General features: G+C 43.3%; 1 protein-coding gene and 1 long non-coding RNA gene across 2 annotated transcripts; both read left to right on the top strand.

The window, feature by feature from the left end:
- The first annotated feature begins 2,310 nt into the window (after positions 1–2,310).
- Positions 2,311–4,065, top strand: LOC144805890 (uncharacterized). The gene is made up of 3 exons (XR_013605622.1): positions 2,311–2,384; positions 2,960–3,013; positions 3,538–4,065. It is a non-coding gene; the product is annotated as an uncharacterized LOC144805890 (long non-coding RNA).
- Positions 4,066–4,340: 275 nt separating this feature from the next.
- On the top strand, positions 4,341–20,423 carry LOC144805899 (uncharacterized). The gene is made up of 4 exons (XM_078672376.1): positions 4,341–6,196; positions 14,252–14,326; positions 15,865–15,918; positions 17,506–20,423. Exons 1-4 carry the CDS (start codon positions 4,632–4,634, stop codon positions 19,100–19,102), a joined length of 3,291 nt encoding a protein of 1,096 aa, XP_078528502.1. The 5' UTR covers positions 4,341–4,631; the 3' UTR covers positions 19,103–20,423.
- The last annotated feature ends 1,170 nt before the right edge of the window (positions 20,424–21,593 follow it).

Genomic DNA, 21,593 nt, shown 5'->3' with positions numbered 1-21,593 from the left:
CTTCAAAGGGCCTAGTAATTAACGTGGATAAAACTAAATACTTAGTCCTAAATCCCCCTAGGAAATTGGGCCGTCCTCCCAGGCTCAATTCTGTTGCCTTGGAGAAAGTATCCGAATTCGATTATCTTGGAATTCGGATAACGGACAAAATGTCTTGGGCACCCCACATTGATAAGATGGTTCTCAACCACAAAAGGGTAGGAGGAGCCTTGTTGAGGGAATTCCGGGCTTCACCAAGGAGATCGCTTACCCCAGTAATTGAAATCTACAAAGCCAAGGTAGTAACATCGGCCTTGTATGGGGCAGAATTGTGGGGTCATTGCCGTCTGGAGGCCCTGGCCACAGCGGAAAGTAAGCTGCTAAAAACCATTATTGCCATCCCCCCGAGCACTCCGACTATACCTGTGTTGCTGGACACAGGCTGTAAAAACATCAAAGACCAGGCCCAACTTCGTCCCCTCCTACTATGGACAAGAATCTGGAGGTGTGAAGAACTGAAATCATATGCTGATGGACTGGCTAAAATAATGAGTCTGGGTGGCTGGGCAAAAATAAGATGGCTGAGAGACACTAAAAAGCTTCTGGAGAAAATTGGACTGGGGGACTGTTGGACAACTCGCACAGCACCACCAAAAGAGGTTGTGAAGAGCCTTTATTGGAAATGGTCGGCGGAACATTTAGTTACAAACCCGAATCACTGCAAGTCCACGGCTGCTTTTTTAGTGGTAAAAGATGTGGTGGCATTTGAGCCTTATTTGGACCTCATTACCCTTACTTTTGACCGAGCACTATACTTTAAATTTAGAGTTGGCTCTCTCCCGCTTGGGGCTGTGGTATCAAAATGGAAATCAGCTGCTCACATGTCTCCCAACTGCGCATGTTGTCCGAGCAGGATTGAGTCCATCACGCACATCCTGTTTGAATGTCCGGACTATGCAAAGCCCAGGAGCACTTGGCTTAAACCTCTTTGCCGAAATATGGGTACACGTAGTTACCTAGTAGCTTTGCGCATCCTAATGACGGACACATCCCCCCCAATCATATGTGGAATAGCAAAATTTTTAAAGCAGTTTTGGCTTATTCGTTGCAAGAGACTGTCAGTAGCAGTTTAATTCTCTTTTTAGATAATTTATTCTGGGCATTTTTATGTCCTTTTATCCTTTTTAAATGAGTTTATTACTGACTTCTTATGTATTGGTTTTGTACATTTTTACATGGTTGTATTGTATTGTGCTTACAAGATATCTTGCATATCGAATAAAAGCTTATGACTGACTGACTGATAATTATTTCTCTGACTGAGTTACCATGCAGGACCACAGTGGTTAATTGTTGAACATTCACAGCAATAACTGTGAAAGGAGGCTGAAGTCAGCCACTGGCTCTCCCTGGGCTCGGCTAAACTGCTTTTCCTCGTGCAGGTGAGCCAGTGAGATATAGGAGATGAGCAGAACCCCCACTCCTTCCCGAGACGCCAGTGACACTGCGAGCTATGGGAAGAGGAAGGGTGGAGGCTCCTGTGCCCTGCTGCAGGCTCTATCTTCTGCCTTCTCCTGCCCAATCCATATAACTCGGAGAGGCAGTGGAAAGAGAAAGGCAGAGGCTGTGTATTAGGACATTGTAATGTTGAGAGCAGCAGGCCTATATCAGGTTGTATAGGCTGCTGCTACTCCATTGTCTTCAATGGAGGTCTCAACATTTCAATGTTCTAAGCTTTGTCTCGCAAAGTATTTATTCTGAATTCCAGTCCTTGGGTCGCCGTCCAATAGGGCTCACAAGACACTGACTCGCCGCATCATCCCTTCAGATCATTTATAGATAAAAAGCGCCAACACATTGACACTTTGTTGCTTTCATTGCTCAGCATTCGAACTCTGCCTTAGCTTGGCTTGTATTGCAGTTGCTCAGAGAGCATGGTTTCTATAAATATAAGAGTCTGGTTGACTGATTTATGCAGTGTGTACAGAATTATGTACAAGGAATTTTACGTACCTTTGCAAACCAGATTGTTTTGATTCCCAAGTTTCATGGTCTGTAAATGGAAAGATGGGGGTTATGAAGAAGTGGACTGGATTGTTAGGGTTTGTTCTCTGAGACTGTGGGTGCACTCTATATTCACAGAGACTTTCTCCAGCAAGGAATCATGGCTTGTGAACCGAAAAAAATATTAATTCATTAACCATAGTTGCTTCACAAATGCCTCCAGAGAACAAGAGATTCTTTTGTTTTGTAAGTTCAGGACAGTTATTTGTAAAATGTGATGAAGTGTGATAGTCGTCTGACGCAAAACTATTTCTTTACTTCCTTTCAAGGTATTCTGGGATGACCAGGCAGTGCAGCGTGGCTGCCCTCCTTGGAGGAACAAAATATAATATAACTGTCAGGTAAGGATTCCGATAACTATAAGTTTCCTTTTCCCCTGTTTCTCCTTTCTCTATTCCCTTTCTTGATCTCTGTTTTGTTTTTGTCTCTTCAGCTTCAACATTTGACACTATTCTTGTTGTTATCAAACTTCTGATAATAATATGATGGAGCCACATTCCTCCTTAACTATTGGACATATGTCTTCTCCTCTACACCACGTGATACTCTCCTCCCTCTGGCTGTTCTTTCAGCGTCTTTTCCCTCTTAATCTGACTTCCATCTCTTTACGTCCTCCTAAACTATCCTTTTCTGTCTTATCTACTACAAGCAAAAGACACAGTATATGTGTGTGGACACACATGCACACAAGGCTTGCTTTAGGGTGGTGGTGGAGTCGCACCTGGTGCTGACCTTGGGGGCACTGTGTTTAGAAGTAACTTATGGGTTCACAAGCATCTGCTGCACAGTTTCCTGTGCTGGAACATGTGGTGAAAGTAGAAGATAGCCTTTTTTCTCTTTCTTCTGTTTTGTGTTTTACTTTTCTAGACCCTTTTTAGTTTCCTTTACTGTTGTGCTGGTTTTTTCTCTTTTTCAGGTGTTGCAGTACCTGGGTCCTGTCGGAGGAGTGTGATGAGTTCTGGGCCACCAAGTAAGTCCTTATCATCCGCACAATTTGAAATAGTGAATTCCACTGAGCTAACTGCACACAGCGTCAGTCTACAGTGGCATTTAAAGAAGTGATTACAACAAGGTGATTTCCTTCGTTCAATAAAATGGCCCTTCCTAGATCACTGGAAAAAGGAATAGATTAACAGTCTAGGTGGGCAGGGGAGTAAATAACATCTGATAATTCATTAAAAGTATTACAAATATCTCATTGTGATGCCAGCCTTTGCCACGGAAATTGACAATTGATAGTGTTGGCTGCTTCTGAGAATTTGTGTCACAATATATGTGCAACTTGTGTTTCTTTCTTAAATATTAATTACGTTTTCGCTCACATCCATGAGCTCCAGTAATCCGAAGCTCCCAATCTACACAGTGTCCCAGAGCTGTTTCACCACTATCAGAAATGATACTCAACTGATTTCCTAGCTTGTTTTTGTATAAAGTATAAAGTCACAAATGTTTTGTCTTTGTTTTCATTTACAATTTTTGACTCCATTTCTACAGGTGATTGAAGCATGAACAGAAAAAAGAAGGTTTAAATTTAGTGAAATACAACGAAAAGGATTATTTCAAGGAAAGTTAAAACATTCTTGAGCTCTTGAGAAGAAACACATTCTATGTGCCAGGAACGGTGAGGATGTTGGAGTGGAAGAAACTGGTGAATGTGAAAGTTGTCAAATCCCTAAAGGAAAATGACCATACATACCAAGTGTCAGTAACTGAGATTGAGGAGAACATTGGCCACAATTGATTCCCACGCAGTTCACATGAGAAAACTCAGTGTTGTAAATTCTGTTTGATGGTTTATGAGAAATGCTTTGGAGACCCAGACCCTCCCCAACAGATCAGCATCCGTAGACGTGTTGTGATGTGACAGAACCGTCAAAAAGACTAATATCCCTGGTTTACAAGCGGAAGCTTTTGTCTCTGTCTCCTGAAGATGAGAGGAGAGAAAGGGTTGTTTAAAAGAAAGTCATTGTAAATACGCTTTCAGATGTCGTTACAGCAAAGATGCTGGATTATCATTTCCAATATAGGAAGATTTTCCCCCACCAACACTGTCTCTTGGGTCGATCCAAGTGGTTTCAAAGTGTCCTGTAACTCCAAAGTCGATCATGTACCTGTCTTAGCCACTGAGCAAAAAAGCATATACTGGCACGGAAAGTATAAAAGGGGCCAGTGTTACGCTATTGATAATTCATAAACCACCCTGGCATGCCCTAATCATCTGTCATTACTGGTATGAACAAACATACCTTACAGGCAAACACTAAAGCCCTAAGACCTGAAAACTCCTAAATCAAATGTGATAAACTAGAATCACTAAATAAGACTAATTAAACTAGAGGGAATTCACCCGGGCATAACTTGGAGAAAATGAATCCATGTGAGGCATCTTAATCAATACAAGGGGCTCCTCAGTGAAAGTTAATAAGACAAGTTAGATCAGTGCCTTTAAAGGTAGGAAAATGATCTCCAGGGAAAAACTATCATTAGTTAAATATATGTTAAGAAGAGCATCTGAAATGTACTTTAGAAGTTAATGCTGAGTTGTAACATAAACAAGTACACAATCAGAAATCAAATTCAGTCTTAAGATGACATGTATCCAGGAACAAACCCAACTTGGAGAAACAAACAACTTGAATAAGAGCAATGACTGTGAGAACAGCTTTAGTTATCAATCCTACCTCACTAAACATGAGAAAACTAGCACTGGACGAAAACCCTATCAGTGTCCTGAATGCCAGAAACTCTTCAATCACAAATCCAGCCTTACGGTACATGAAAGAACCCACACTGGGCATAATCCGTATCAGTGCTCGGAATGCTGTAAAAGCTTCAGTAGCAAATCCAATCTCACTTCACATGAAAGAACCCACACTGGGCAAAAACCTTATCAGTGCCCTGAATGCCAAAAAAGCTTCAGTTTTAGTGGCAGTCTGATTCAACATCAGGGAATTCACACTGGCCAAAAACCTTATCCGTGCTCTGAGTGCCGGAAAAGCTTCAATCGTAAATCCAGACTTACTGCACATGAAAGAGCCCACACTGGACAAAAACCTTATCGGTGCTCTAAATGCTTTAAAAGCTTCAGTCATAAATCTAGCCTTACTGTACATGAAAGGACCCACACTGGACAAAAACCTTATCAGTGCCCTGAATGCTGTAAATGCTTCAGTCATAAATCCAGCCTTACTGCACACGAAAGAACCCACACTGGGCAGAAACCGTATCAGTGTTCTGAATGCCAAAAAGGTTTCTATCACAAATCCGGTTTAACTCAACATGAGAGAATCCATACTGGGCTCGAACCCTATCAGTGCTCTGAATGCCAGAAAAGCTTCAGTCGAAAAATAATTCTCACTCACCATGAGAGAACTCACACTGGGCAAAAACCTTATCAGTGCTCTGAATGCTGTAAAAGCTTCAGTCATAAATCCAGCCTTATTGCACATGAAAGGACCCACACTGGACAAAAACCTTATCAGTGCTCTGAATGCTGTAAAAACTTCAGTCAGAAATACAACCTTACTGTGCATGAAAGAACCCACACTGGGCAGAAACGGTATCAGTGTTCTGAATGCCAAAAAGGTTTCTATCACAAATCCGGTTTAACTCAACATGAGAGAATCCATACTGGGCTCAAACCCTATCAGTGTTCTGAATGCTGTAAAAGCTTCAATCAGAAATACAACCTTACTGTGCATGAAAGAAACCACACTGGGCATAAACGGTATCAGTGTTCTGAATGCCAAAAAGGTTACTATCACAAATCCGGTTTAACTCTACATGAGAGAATCCATACTGGGCTCAAACAGTATCAGTGCTCTGAATGCCAAAAAAGCTTCAGTCAGAAATGCAACCTTACTGTGCATGAAAGGACCCACACTGGGCAAAAACCTTATCAGTGCCCTGTATGCCAGCAAAGCTTCAGACTGAAACAGACTCTCACTCACCATGAGAGAACCCACACTGGGCAAAAACCTTATCAGTGCCCTGAATGCCAGAAAAGCTTCAGACTGAAACAGACTCTCACTCACCATGAGAGAACTCACACTGGGTATAAACCATATCAGTGCTCTGAATGCCACAAAAGCTTCAGATTGAAAACAACTCTCACTAGACATGAGAGAACTCACACTGGGGTAAAACCTTCTTAGTTCTCGGAATGCTGGAAAAGTTTCAGCCGGAAATCTGGTCTCACTCAACCTGCGAGAACTTACCTGGAAAAAACCTTGTCATTGTTCTAAATGCCTGAGAAGGGTCTGCTGGAGATTCAGTTTCATTCAACAAGAGAGAACCCACAATGAGAAAGAAAATGACTCATGCTCTCAATGTGACAAAAACTTCAGTTGTAAATGTAACCTTTCTATATAAGAGAGACAATGTGGGAGAATAAAAGGTGCTCACTGTCAACCCTGAGGAGGAGCTTTCAGCATCACAAAACATTTACATGAAGCAGCCACAAAGGCACCGCTCCATTGATTGTCCAACAAACTGTCTACTGAGAAAAGCACACAGCGAGGGATGGAAATGCTTGAATTAACCTCACTCTTTTGTAACTATTTGTGGCCTCATTCCATTCAGCGTGTTTTGCTCCCTGACTGTTTATAAGCAATGACTGACCCACAAAGGCGATTCTATCCTGAATTTTGAGGTCACTTTGCTAGGATCTGGAATCCAAGTAACCTCGAAATGTTTCCAGCCTTAATGAGCCTCACCAGGGGGCTGCAGCAGGAGTCCCTTTGTCGTAGGTCCCTATGGGCCCAATGTCTGCTCATGTCTATGCCATGTAGGGCTGATCATTTAGAAAAACTAAAGGTGATGGATGGACTGGTAGTTAATCTCGGCAACATCCCATCACATCATTCTCTAGTCTTTTTGTAACTACAGACAAGGCCAGCCACATGCAAACCATTCTTGGCTGCACCCTAAATAGTCCTAATGACTTCTATTCCAAAAGGACACAGCCTCGTATTACAAAGATCCACATGAGTAGCCTCTTTCCATCTTCTTTTTGTTTCAAATGGAACCTGCTATCCCCTAAACCATGCCTCAGGCCTGCCACGTTCCATGCTTTGGCTCTTATCATCAACCTTGAACCTTCTCCATAACTTGGAAGCTCCAAAGACTTTGCAGCTGTTGTAACTGCTTGAAGTTTCCCACATTTTGATGGCCGTGAATTCAGGTTCAACTTGATAAACCAACTCTACTCTGTGGGAATTTTGCACTTCAAGCCACTTCTGTGCAGCTCGTCATCTTCTGAGACTGATTCAGCCAAAAACCTTGCATCAAATTCCAGTGTTAATCATCACCAGAGACTAAACTTATCTTTGTCTTCTCGAGCATAGCTACCGAAGTCAGCTACAATTTTGTAGGTGCCTTCCTGATTGATTCAGTGGATCTGCTTTTTTTAAAAATTAATTTACCTTTTTGTTTGGTTTTGACAGTTGTTTTTGCTAATTCATAATCCTTAAATCACAGCCCTCCTTTAGATTTCGCTTCTTAATCATTATTAAATATTATTTTTGATCTAAACTTGGTTTGAATCTTAAAGTTCCTTGTCTATTTTTAATAAACTGTATTGAAATTTGTGACTTCCACTGTTTTGCTTTACCTTCGAGTGCGCCTTAGGCCATACTGCTCAAGCCATGTTACCAAAAGCGAGCTAAGAACACTTGAGTAGAAGACACATTTAGCTTTGCTGACCAATGTTTGGGAAAAACAAAGCAGGCTGACTCCAGAAAGCACACTACCTAGCTGGAAAGGTTACTCTCTTAGGTGGCATCTGCACCACTTGTAGATGCAAAAATCAAAGATTACGAGGGAAGCTGTTGGGATCTGTGCCCCCAGAATTTGAGACTGCCACCCTCTCTCAAACAGTTGATAGAGCTAAAGATGCACCCGTCAGAGATTCATGTCCCAGCAACTAAGACTGCTCGCTCCTGTCATACAACACTCACACTGAATCACACTCCCGGTGCAATGTACAAACTTTTACATAAACAAGTTGTCTTGTGCTTTGTGAACATGCTTTCATCCCCCTTTGTATGTAAATTAGTTTCTGTGATCAGACACCCCAGGCTCCCATCTCTTCTAGTGCTGATGATAATTTGAGAACTGTAACGAGATCACAAACAAGGGCTGTATGGAGAAATAATCATCTTGCAAGTCACACAGTAGTTTGTACTTCTTTGTTAGTCTTTTAAATGTACATCCCCCATCCCGTTCCAAGGTACAGTATAGCTTACGAAGCGCGACTCTCTTGTGGCCCGCTCCCCTGATTAAGTCCATAAGAACAGAAACAGAGTCCAATTTACTGAAGAAGCGCAGAGGCAGGTAAACTAGAGGGGTCGAGAAGCAGTATTAAATGTATTAACAGCATTTTTGCAACTTCCACTCTACCCATTGGTCGACACTTGCAGGGAGCCCCAAAACGACAGGGAACTGCAAAACTTGGACACCACCTAAGTTGCCCTGTATACGTTCTTTGTCGTTGTGGTAAGTTCATTGCTTAATACCTGAAGATGTCAGGGTGCCACCCCAGTACTAATTGGGGCAGCACTTCCTGTTCTAAGTTGTTAGTCTGCGCATGGGATATAAGCTGGATTTGGTCCAATCTAGCCTTAGTCTAGAAGCCCTACCAAAATCGTCTAGAACCTCCATCACTTGTGGTAGCTACAAATGCACGTTCCTGAGGTACACAAATGCATCATCAGCATACAGTGATATGTCCTCTCAATTTGGCTCACTCGGTATACTGATTGCTGGGTCCTGTGAACGAAACAGGGCAGCAAACAGATCCATGGCTAGGGCAAAAGTAATCGACAGCGGGCATCTTTGCTGCATGCTTCAAAAGAAACTGAGATCTCTGCCTGTCCGGATGCGGGCCAGCAGGTTGGTGTAGAGGATATTTATCCAGTGTAATATTTCTGGGCCTAGTTCCATGCACATCAGCACTTTCGTTAAGTAAAACTACTCCAGGGTGTTGAAGGCCTTCTCTATATCTAGTGAGAGTGCTGTGTATGGAGACAATTCATGAAGATTCTTTTCCAGCAGCCGGAGAGGCGCCATAGGTTAAGACATATTTTTCTCAAAGGTACAATACCATTCCGGTCTTGGTGGCAGGGGAGCAACCTTTTTGCAAGGACCTTCCTGTGAATCTTGTGGTCGGTACACAGTGGCCAGTAGGAGCGTAGCTCCAGGGGGTCCCTGTTGGGCTTAGGCAGTACCAATATCATAGCCTCCCATAGGGATCCCGGTAATGTGCCCTCCTGCCGGGCCTGTTGCTACATTTGGAGTAGCTTTGGAGAGAGGGTTGCTCTGTAGGTGAAGTAAAAGTCCACCGGGAACCCGTCCATCCCAGAAGTTTTGTTGCACCTGATATAGTCAATCATGAAGCCAATTTCCCCAGTGGTCAGGGTTTCATCTGGTGTATGTGCCTGAAGGGGGTTAAGTCTGGGGATCGACATTCTATTCAAATACTCATCTAATTGGGGCGCATGCACTCCCAACACAGCCTGGTATACAGACGTCTGGTACTACAGGAAAGCCTGGTTTATATCTGCTTGTACATTCAATATCTCTCCCACCGGGGATCTGCTGGCCTTTCTGGGGGTCTTTGTGGTCAACAACCTTAGTAGCCATGCTAGAACCTGATAGTGTAGTGTTCCTAGTCTGACCACCGCCTCTTTTTACTCCTTTCGAAGAGGGTTGATTGTGTTCTAGTTTCATGCAGCTACCCCAGATATATTTCCGTTGTTCATATTGTTTGTTCAAGGGAGAGGTTCTGGGCTCGCAAGGCATGTTTTACACCGTGCTACATCTTGATGCACAGGCCTTATGTGAGACCCTTAAAGGTATCCCACTCTATCACTGTTGTAGAGGCAGTCCCTTCATTCTCCTCAAAGATGGCGATATGTGTACTTACAGTATCACAGAAGACTCCGTCCTGTAGGGCCGGGGCATATAGCCTCCTAGTAGGTACTGGTACATGTTGTCTGCCTCACTGAATCATCATTTTGAGGTGGTCGTGGAACTAAAGTGTGTGGCCTAGACATTCAGATCACAAGACCAAGGAAGCCACAGAGGGATTGCATAGGAGCAAGTCAGTTCTGGTGTGCAGTTAGTGTACTGGTGAGAACAAAAAGTATTCTCATGTACGAGGATTCATCTGTCAGCAGATGTTTCACGTCTGGGTAAGCATAAGCCAGTCCACAATGCATGGGTCACTCTGATTGCATGCTCATGTTGTGGTGGGGGGAGGATCTATCTAGGGAGGTGTCGTGGGCAGAATTGTAGTTCCCACCCCATATACTCGGTGTTGCCAGGGCTTGTATCAAGGGCTTGGATGAAATACACCTGTCTCAAACTCAACACAGACAAGATGGAAGTCCTCATTTTTGGGAACAACATCTCACCATGGAATGACTCATGGTGTCTCATGGAGTACGGCATACCCCCCGCATCAACATACCATGCCCATAACCTCTGCATCATTCTGGATAGCAAGCTATCCATGAAGAAACAAGTTAATGGAGTCTCATCCACCTGCTCCCACACCCTTTGCAGGCTCCACAAGAGCTTCAGGTGGCTCCCGGCAAACACCAGAAGGACCATCATGCAAGCCCTCATCACTAGCAGACTGGACACTGGAAACAATCTGCGTAAGAGTCATTGCACCCCTCCAGGATAGACTCCAGACAATACAGAACTCAGTGGCAAGACTCATACTCAACCTCCCAGAAGGATCCAAGTCACACCCCATCTCAAGAAACTACACTGGCTTCTGATTCAGATGAGATGCCAGTTCAAGATGATGAGTCATGCCTACATGGCCTTGCACAACGAAGGACCAGCATACATCAACAAATGTCTGACCTTCCACTAACCGTCCAGACAGCTTCGATCAGCTTCCCTCTCCCTCGTAGACAATCCCTGAGGGGTCAAGGTTGTCTAGTTCAGTGGTTTCCAGAAACTATTCACTCCCTGGTAAGGTTTGGAGGGTTTATGGTAGCAGTTCTACCTGATGTACCGAAACAATTACAGAATGAGTACGGGGCAAGACCTGCCCTGAACTTAGGGATGAAACTGATGGAAATTTTTCTGCAGTATCGACCATTATGTTAAGTAACATAAAAGGGGAAGCAGCAGCATCGGCTATACACCAATGCCTGAGGGAATTCAATCCTGCACAGCAGGAGTGGGAATTACCTAGACTTATCGAGGAAACCTATGCTATGTTAGACAGAGATAATTTGGGAGCCAGATCTGGGAAAACACAATTATTTATTTATTTCTTTATTTTTGTGTTTTATAGAGCGCAAACTTGACCCGTTAGTGCTTTACAGGAATTATAGGATTGTGCAAAAAGACTGAGAATCACATTAGGAGGTGGTGGGGTGCAGAATACATAACAGGTTTATAGGATTGTTCAAAAAGACTGAGAAGCACATTAGGAGGTGGCGGGGTGCAGAATACATAACAGGTTTCTTAGTGGGGTGACTAGAGAATCCGAAGGGAGGCAATAGCTAGACGTATATCAGGGTCATAGTGGTAGTTGAAGCCAAAATTTAAATGAGGAATTCACCCATAAGGAAGGTTTTGGTATCCTTTTTGAAACGTGACAGAGAAGGGATTCTTCTGATGGCGGGTGGGAGAGAGTTCCATATTCTAGGAGCGGCCACAGAGAAAGCATGATTGTAAGTTTTTTTAATGAAAATGATCAGGTTGCAGCAGGAGATCTCTGGCGGACCGGGAGTTTCTGATTCCTCCAGAAAGTTAAGAGTAATTCTGAAAAGGATAATTCTAAGCAAGCACCCAATTCTTCCAGGAAGAAATGATATAATAAACACAAAATTAAACAAAATAACACACAATCAGGGTGGGTCGCCTAAGCAGGAATCCACTGACAAAAAATCTGAGAAATAATAACATTAAAAAACTTGACAGGTATCAGGATACTGATACACAATCCTCTTGTTCCTTTTAGGATTCATCCGGTAGAGGTTCTGAGAGAGGTTGATGGTCAGAGCGCAGATTAGAAGAGCATGTGAAGCCAAACTCTTGTCTGAGTTCAGTTTCAGGCGGCTGGTCGTCATCCATTCGGCTACATCTCTCATCCCTTCGTGCAGGTTGGCTCTGGCGGTGGCGGGGTCGTTGGTCAGGGAGAGGATCAGCTGGGTGTCGTCGGCGTAGGAGATTATGTTGAGGTTGTGTTGGCGTGCGATGGCCGCGAGGGGGCTCATGTAGATGTTGAAGAGGGTGGGGCTCAGTGAGGATCCTTGAGGGACGCCGCAGATGACTTTGGTGGCCTCTGACTTGTACGGTGGTAGGCGGACTCTCTGTGTTCTTCCGTCGAGGAAGGAGGTGATCCATTCCAGTGCCTTATCCTGGATTCCGATGTTGCCGAGGCGCTGTACTAGGGTGCGGTGGCAGACAGTGTCGAAAGCCGCGGAGAGGTCCAGGAGGATGAGGGCCGCTGTTTCTTCGTTGTCCATCAGGGTTCGAATGTCATCGGTGGCAGCGATGAGGGCGGTCTCGGTGCTGTGGTTCGCTCGGAAGCCAGACTGTGAGGGGTCGAGGGATCCATTCGTCTCGAGGAAGGCGGCCAGCTGTTTGTTGACGGTCTTCTCGATGACTTTGGCCGGGAACGGGAGGAGCGAGATGGGACGGTAATTCTTGAGGTCGGTGGGGTCTGCTGTGGGTTTCTTGAGAAGAGCGCTTTTGGACTCAATTGGACCCAGCTGATGCTCCTTGTCTCGGAGGTGTGCGGATTCCCACCCTGCTATTTGCGGACGACACGCTTTTGATCTCCAAGACTCCGCAAGGTCTCCAAAAACTGCTAACCCATTTTCAGGATTTTTGTGCTTCAAAGGGCCTAGTAATTAACGTGGATAAAACTAAATACTTAGTCCTAAATCCCCCTAGGAAATTGGGCCGTCCTCCCAGGCTCAATTCTGTTGCCTTGGAGAAAGTATCCGAATTCGATTATCTTGGAATTCGGATAACGGACAAAATGTCTTGGGCACCCCACATTGATAAGATGGTTCTCAACCACAAAAGGGTAGGAGGAGCCTTGTTGAGGGAATTCCGGGCTTCACCAAGGAGATCGCTTACCCCAGTAATTGAAATCTACAAAGCCAAGGTAGTAACATCGGCCTTGTATGGGGCAGAATTGTGGGGTCATTGCCGTCTGGAGGCCCTGGCCACAGCGGAAAGTAAGCTGCTAAAAACCATTATTGCCATCCCCCCGAGCACTCCGACTATACCTGTGTTGCAGGACACAGGCTGTAAAAACATCAAAGACCAGGCCCAACTTCGTCCCCTCCTACTATGGACAAGAATCTGGAGGTGTGAAGAACTGAAATCATATGCTGATGGACTGGCTAAAATAATGAGTCTGGGTGGCTGGGCAAAAATAAGATGGCTGAGAGACACTAAAAAGCTTCTGGAGAAAATTGGACTGGGGGACTGTTGGACAACTCGCACAGCACCACCAAAAGAGGTTGTGAAGAGCCTTTATTGGAAATGGTCGGCGGAACATTTAGTTACAAACCCGAATCACTGCAAGTCCACGGCTGCTTTTTTAGTGGTAAAAGATGTGGTGGCATTTGAGCCTTATTTGGACCTCATTACCCTTCCTTTTGACCGAGCACTATACTTTAAATTTAGAGTTGGCTCTCTCCCGCTTGGGGCTGTGGTATCAAAATGGAAATCAGCTGCTCACATGTCTCCCAACTGCGCATGTTGTCCGAGCAGGATTGAGTCCATCACGCACATCCTGTTTGAATGTCCGGACTATGCAAAGCCCAGGAGCACTTGGCTTAAACCTCTTTGCCGAAATATGGGTACACGTAGTTACCGAGTAGCTTTGCGCATCCTAATGACGGACACATCCCCCCCAATCATATGTGGAATAGCAACATTTTTAAAGCAGTTTTGGCTTATTCGTTGCAAGAGACTGTCAGTAGCAGTTTAATTCTCTTTTTAGATAATTTATTCTGGGCATTTTTATGTCCTTTTATCCTTTTTAAATGAGTTTATTACTGACTTCTTATGTATTGGTTTTGTACATTTTTACATGGTTGTATTGTATTGTGCTTACAAGATATCTTGCATATCGAATAAAAGCTTATGACTGACTGACTGATAATTATTTCTCTGACTGAGTTACCATGCAGGACCACAGTGGTTAATTGTTGAACATTCACAGCAATAACTGTGAAAGGAGGCTGAAGTCAGCCACTGGCTCTCCCTGGGCTCGGCTAAACTGCTTTTCCTCGTGCAGGTGAGCCAGTGAGATATAGGAGATGAGCAGAACCCCCACTCCTTCCCGAGACGCCAGTGACACTGCGAGCTATGGGAAGAGGAAGGGTGGAGGCTCCTGTGCCCTGCTGCAGGCTCTATCTTCTGCCTTCTCCTGCCCAATCCATATAACTCGGAGAGGCAGTGGAAAGAGAAAGGCAGAGGCTGTGTATTAGGACATTGTAATGTTGAGAGCAGCAGGCCTATATCAGGTTGTATAGGCTGCTGCTACTCCATTGTCTTCAATGGAGGTCTCAACATTTCAATGTTCTAAGCTTTGTCTCGCAAAGTATTTATTCTGAATTCCAGTCCTTGGGTCGCCGTCCAATAGGGCTCACAAGACACTGACTCGCCGCATCATCCCTTCAGATCATTTATAGATAAAAAGCGCCAACACATTGACACTTTGTTGCTTTCATTGCTCAGCATTCGAACTCTGCCTTAGCTTGGCTTGTATTGCAGTTGCTCAGAGAGCATGGTTTCTATAAATATAAGAGTCTGGTTGACTGATTTATGCAGTGTGTACAGAATTATGTACAAGGAATTTTACGTACCTTTGCAAACCAGATTGTTTTGATTCCCAAGTTTCATGGTCTGTAAATGGAAAGATGGGGGTTATGAAGAAGTGGACTGGATTGTTAGGGTTTGTTCTCTGAGACTGTGGGTGCACTCTATATTCACAGAGACTTTCTCCAGCAAGGAATCATGGCTTGTGAACCGGAAAAAATATTAATTCATTAACCATAGTTGCTTCACAAATGCCTCCAGAGAACAAGAGATTCTTTTGTTTTGTAAGTTCAGGACAGTTATTTGTAAAATGTGATGAAGTGTGATAGTCGTCTGACGCAAAACTATTTCTTTACTTCCTTTCAAGGTATTCTGGGATGACCAGGCAGTGCAGCGTGGCTGCCCTCCTTGGAGGAACAAAATATAATATAACTGTCAGGTAAGGATTCCGATAACTATAAGTTTCCTTTTCCCCTGTTTCTCCTTTCTCTATTCCCTTTCTTGATCTCTGTTTTGTTTTTGTCTCTTCAGCTTCAACATTTGACACTATTCTTGTTGTTATCAAACTTCTGATAATAATATGATGGAGCCACATTCCTCCTTAACTATTGGACATATGTCTTCTCCTCTACACCACGTGATACTCTCCTCCCTCTGGCTGTTCTTTCAGCGTCTTTTCCCTCTTAATCTGACTTCCATCTCTTTACGTCCTCCTAAACTATCCTTTTCTGTCTTATCTACTACAAGCAAAAGACACAGTATATGTGTGTGGACACACATGCACACAAGGCTTGCTTTAGGGTGGTGGTGGAGTCGCACATGGTGCTGACCTTGGGGGCACTGTGTTTAGAAGTAACTTATGGGTTCACAAGCATCTGCTGCACAGTTTCCTGTGCTGGAACATGTGGTGAAAGTAGAAGATAGCCTTTTTTCTCTTTCTTCTGTTTTGTGTTTTACTTTTCTAGACCCTTTTTAGTTTCCTTTACTGTTGTGCTGTTTTTTTCTCTTTTTCAGGTGTTGCAGTACCTGGGTCCTGTCGGAGGAGTGTGATGAGTTCTGGGCCACCAAGTAAGTCCTTATCATCCGCACAATTTGAAATAGTGAATTCCACTGAGCTAACTGCACACAGCGTCAGTCTACAGTGGCATTTAAAGAAGTGATTACAACAAGGTGATTTCCTTCGTTCAATAAAATGGCCCTTCCTAGATCACTGGAAAAAGGAATAGATTAACAGTCTAGGTGGGCAGGGGAGTAAATAACATCTGATAATTCATTAAAAGTATTACAAATATCTCATTGTGATGCCAGCCTTTGCCACGGAAATTGACAATTGATAGTGTTGGCTGCTTCTGAGAATTTGTGTCACAATATATGTGCAACTTGTGTTTCTTTCTTAAATATTAATTACGTTTTCGCTCACATCCATGAGCTCCAGTAATCCGAAGCTCCCAATCTACACAGTGTCCCAGAGCTGTTTCACCACTATCAGAAATGATACTCAACTGATTTCCTAGCTTGTTTTTGTATAAAGTATAAAGTCACAAATGTTTTGTCTTTGTTTTCATTTACAATTTTTGACTCCATTTCTACAGGTGATTGAAGCATGAACAGAAAAAAGAAGGTTTAAATTTAGTGAAATACAACGAAAAGGATTATTTCAAGGAAAGTTAAAACATTCTTGAGCTCTTGAGAAGAAACACATTCTATGTGCCAGGAACGGTGAGGATGTTGGAGTGGAAGAAACTGGTGAATGTGAAAGTTGTCAAATCCCTAAAGGAAAATGACCATACATACCAAGTGTCAGTAACTGAGATTGAGGAGAACATTGGCCACAATTGATTCCCACGCAGTTCACATGAGAAAACTCAGTGTTGTAAATTCTGTTTGATGGTTTATGAGAAATGCTTTGGAGACCCAGACCCTCCCCAACAGATCAGCATCCGTAGACGTGTTGTGATGTGACAGAACCGTCAAAAAGACTAATATCCCTGGTTTACAAGCGGAAGCTTTTGTCTCTGTCTCCTGAAGATGAGAGGAGAGAAAGGGTTGTTTAAAAAAAAGTCATTGTAAATACGCTTTCAGATGTCGTTACAGCAAAGATGCTGGATTATCATTTCCAATATAGGAAGATTTTCCCCCACCAACACTGTCTCTTGGGTCGATCCGAGTGGTTTCAAAGTGTCCTGTAACTCCAAAGTCGATCATGTACCTGTCTTAGCCACTGAGCAAAAAAGCATATACTGGCACGGAAAGTATAAAAGGGGCCAGTGTTACGCTATTGATAATTCATAAACCACCCTGGCATGCCCTAATCATCTGTCATTACTGGTATGAACAAACATACCTTACAGGCAAACACTAAAGCCCTAAGACCTTAAAACTCCTAAATCAAATGTGATAAACTAGAATCACTAAATAAGACTAATTAAACTAGAGGGAATTCACCCGGGCATAACTTGGAGAAAATGAATCCATGTGAGGCATCTTAATCAATACAAGGGGCTCCTCAGTGAAAGTTAATAAGACAAGTTAGATCAGTGCCTTTAAAGGTAGGAAAATGATCTCCAGGGAAAAACTATCATTAGTTAAATATATGTTAAGAAGAGCATCTGAAATGTACTTTAGAAGTTAATGCTGAGTTGTAACATAAACAAGTACACAATCAGAAATCAAATTCAGTCTTAAGATGACATGTATCCAGGAACAAACCCAACTTGGAGAAACAAACAACTTGAATAAGAGCAATGACTGTGAGAACAGCTTTAGTTATCAATCCTACCTCACTAAACATGAGAAAACTAGCACTGGACGAAAACCCTATCAGTGTCCTGAATGCCAGAAACTCTTCAATCACAAATCCAGCCTTACGGTACATGAAAGAACCCACACTGGGCATAATCCGTATCAGTGCTCGGAATGCTGTAAAAGCTTCAGTAGCAAATCCAATCTCACTTCACATGAAAGAACCCACACTGGGCAAAAACCTTATCAGTGCCCTGAATGCCAAAAAAGCTTCAGTTTTAGTGGCAGTCTGATTCAACATCAGGGAATTCACACTGGCCAAAAACCTTATCCGTGCTCTGAGTGCCGGAAAAGCTTCAATCGTAAATCCAGACTTACTGCACATGAAAGAGCCCACACTGGACAAAAACCTTATCGGTGCTCTAAATGCTTTAAAAGCTTCAGTCATAAATCTAGCCTTACTGTACATGAAAGGACCCACACTGGACAAAAACCTTATCAGTGCCCTGAATGCTGTAAATGCTTCAGTCATAAATCCAGCCTTACTGCACACGAAAGAACCCACACTGGGCAGAAACCGTATCAGTGTTCTGAATGCCAAAAAGGTTTCTATCACAAATCCGGTTTAACTCAACATGAGAGAATCCATACTGGGCTCGAACCCTATCAGTGCTCTGAATGCCAGAAAAGCTTCAGTCGAAAAATAATTCTCACTCACCATGAGAGAACTCACACTGGGCAAAAACCTTATCAGTGCTCTGAATGCTGTAAAAGCTTCAGTCATAAATCCAGCCTTATTGCACATGAAAGGACCCACACTGGACAAAAACCTTATCAGTGCTCTGAATGCTGTAAAAACTTCAGTCAGAAATACAACCTTACTGTGCATGAAAGAACCCACACTGGGCAGAAACGGTATCAGTGTTCTGAATGCCAAAAAGGTTTCTATCACAAATCCGGTTTAACTCAACATGAGAGAATCCATACTGGGCTCAAACCCTATCAGTGTTCTGAATGCTGTAAAAGCTTCAATCAGAAATACAACCTTACTGTGCATGAAAGAAACCACACTGGGCATAAACGGTATCAGTGTTCTGAATGCCAAAAAGGTTACTATCACAAATCCGGTTTAACTCTACATGAGAGAATCCATACTGGGCTCAAACAGTATCAGTGCTCTGAATGCCAAAAAAGCTTCAGTCAGAAATGCAACCTTACTGTGCATGAAAGGACCCACACTGGGCAAAAACCTTATCAGTGCCCTGAATGCCAGCAAAGCTTCAGACTGAAACAGACTCTCACTCACCATGAGAGAACCCACACTGGGCAAAAACCTTATCAGTGCCCTGAATGCCAGAAAAGCTTCAGACTGAAACAGACTCTCACTCACCATGAGAGAACTCACACTGGGTATAAACCATATCAGTGCTCTGAATGCCACAAAAGCTTCAGATTGAAAACAACTCTCACTAGACATGAGAGAACTCACACTGGGGTAAAACCTTCTTAGTTCTCGGAATGCTGGAAAAGTTTCAGCCGGAAATCTGGTCTCACTCAACCTGCGAGAACTTACCTGGAAAAAACCTTGTCATTGTTCTAAATGCCTGAGAAGGGTCTGCTGGAGATTCAGTTTCATTCAACAAGAGAGAACCCACAATGAGAAAGAAAATGACTCATGCTCTCAATGTGACAAAAACTTCAGTTGTAAATGTAACCTTTCTATATAAGAGAGACAATGTGGGAGAATAAAAGGTGCTCACTGTCAACCCTGAGGAGGAGCTTTCAGCATCACAAAACATTTACATGAAGCAGCCACAAAGGCACCGCTCCATTGATTGTCCAACAAACTGTCTACTGAGAAAAGCACACAGCGAGGGATGGAAATGCTTGAATTAACCTCACTCTTTTGTAACTATTTGTGGCCTCATTCCATTCAGCGTGTTTTGCTCCCTGACTGTTTATAAGCAATGACTGACCCACAAAGGCGATTCTATCCTGAATTTTGAGGTCACTTTGCTAGGATCTGGAATCCAAGTAACCTCGAAATGTTTCCAGCCTTAATGAGCCTCACCAGGGGGCTGCAGCAGGAGTCCCTTTGTCGTAGGTCCCTATGGGCCCAATGTCTGCTCATGTCTATGCCATGTAGGGCTGATCATTTAGAAAAACTAAAGGTGATGGATGGATTGGTAGTTAATCTCGGCAACATCCCATCACATCATTCTCTAGTCTTTTTGTAACTACAGACAAGGCCAGCCACATGCAAACCATTCTTGGCTGCACCCTAAATAGTCCTAATGACTTCTATTCCAAAAGGACACAGCCTCGTATTACAAAGATCCACATGAGTAGCCTCTTTCCATCTTCTTTTTGTTTCAAATGGAACCTGCTATCCCCTAAACCATGCCTCAGGCCTGCCACGTTCCATGCTTTGGCTCTTATCATCAACCTTGAACCTTCTCCATAACTTGGAAGCTCCAAAGACTTTGCAGCTGTTGTAACTGCTTGAAGTTTCCCACATTTTGATGGCCGTGAATTCAGGTTCAACTTGATAAACCAACTCTACTCTGTGGGAATTTTGCACTTCAAGCCACTTCTGTGCAGCTCGTCATCTTCTGAGACTGATTCAGCCAAAAACCTTGCATCAAATTCCAGTGTTAATCATCACCAGAGACTAAACTTATCTTTGTCTTCTCGAGCATAGCTACCGAAGTCAGCTACAATTTTGTAGGTGCCTTCCTGATTGATTCAGTGGATCTGCTTTTTTTAAAAATTAATTTACCTTTTTGTTTGGTTTTGACAGTTGTTTTTGCTAATTCATAATCCTTAAATCACAGCCCTCCTTTAGATTTCGCTTCTTAATCATTATTAAATATTATTTTTGATCTAAACTTGGTTTGAATCTTAAAGTTCCTTGTCTATTTTTAATAAACTGTATTGAAATTTGTGACTTCCACTGTTTTGCTTTACCTTCGAGTGCGCCTTAGGCCATACTGCTCAAGCCATGTTACCAAAAGCGAGCTAAGAACACTTGAGTAGAAGACACATTTAGCTTTGCTGACCAATGTTTGGGAAAAACAAAGCAGGCTGACTCCAGAAAGCACACTACCTAGCTGGAAAGGTTACTCTCTTAGGTGGCATCTGCACCACTTGTAGATGCAAAAATCAAAGATTACGAGGGAAGCTGTTGGGATCTGTGCCCCCAGAATTTGAGACTGCCACCCTCTCTCAAACAGTTGATAGAGCTAAAGATGCACCCGTCAGAGATTCATGTCCCAGCAACTGCTCGCTCCTGTCATACAACACTCACACTGAATCACACTCCCGGTGCAATGTACAAACTTTTACATAAACAAGTTGTCTTGTGCTTTGTGAACATGCTTTCATCCCCCTTTGTATGTAAATTAGTTTCTGTGATCAGACACCCCAGGCTCCCATCTCTTCTAGTGCTGATGATAATTTGAGAACTGTAACGAGATCACAAACAAGGGCTGTATGGAGAAATAATCATCTTGCAAGTCACACAGTAGTTTGTACTTCTTTGTTAGTCTTTTAAATGTACATCCCCCATCCCGTTCCAAGGTACAGTATAGCTTACGAAGCGCGACTCTCTTGTGGCCCGCTCCCCTGATTAAGTCCATAAGAACAGAAACAGAGTCCAATTTACTGAAGAAGCGCAGAGGCAGGTAAACTAGAGGGGTCGAGAAGCAGTATTAAATGTATTAACAGCATTTTTGCAACTTCCACTCTACCCATTGGTCGACACTTGCAGGGAGCCCCAAAACGACAGGGAACTGCAAAACTTGGACACCACCTAAGTTGCCCTGTATACGTTCTTTGTCGTTGTGGTAAGTTCATTGCTTAATACCTGAAGATGTCAGGGTGCCACCCCAGTACTAATTGGGGCAGCACTTCCTGTTCTAAGTTGTTAGTCTGCGCATGGGATATAAGCTGGATTTGGTCCAATCTAGCCTTAGTCTAGAAGCCCTACCAAAATCGTCTAG

Source organism: Lissotriton helveticus (genome assembly GCF_964261635.1).
Source record: "Lissotriton helveticus chromosome 1_1 unlocalized genomic scaffold, aLisHel1.1 SUPER_1_unloc_31, whole genome shotgun sequence".
NCBI classification, from domain to species: domain Eukaryota; kingdom Metazoa; phylum Chordata; class Amphibia; order Caudata; family Salamandridae; genus Lissotriton; species Lissotriton helveticus.
The sequence above is the reverse complement of the archived record's forward strand: the minus strand, read 5'-3'. Positions and strand labels throughout refer to the sequence as shown.

What these genes read in the sequence shown, in the direction of transcription:
- LOC144805899 (XM_078672376.1), top strand. Translation starts at nt 4,632, where the DNA reads ATGACATGTATCCAGGAACAAACCCAACTTGGAGAAACAAACAACTTG. An exon ending in ACTGGGGTAAAACCTTCTTA is followed by an intron (nt 6,197 to 14,251) that starts GTTCTCGGAATG and finishes GAACATTCACAG; the next exon opens with CAATAACTGTGAAAGGAGGC. An exon ending in AACTGCTTTTCCTCGTGCAG is followed by an intron (nt 14,327 to 15,864) that starts GTGAGCCAGTGA and finishes TCTCTTTTTCAG; the next exon opens with GTGTTGCAGTACCTGGGTCC.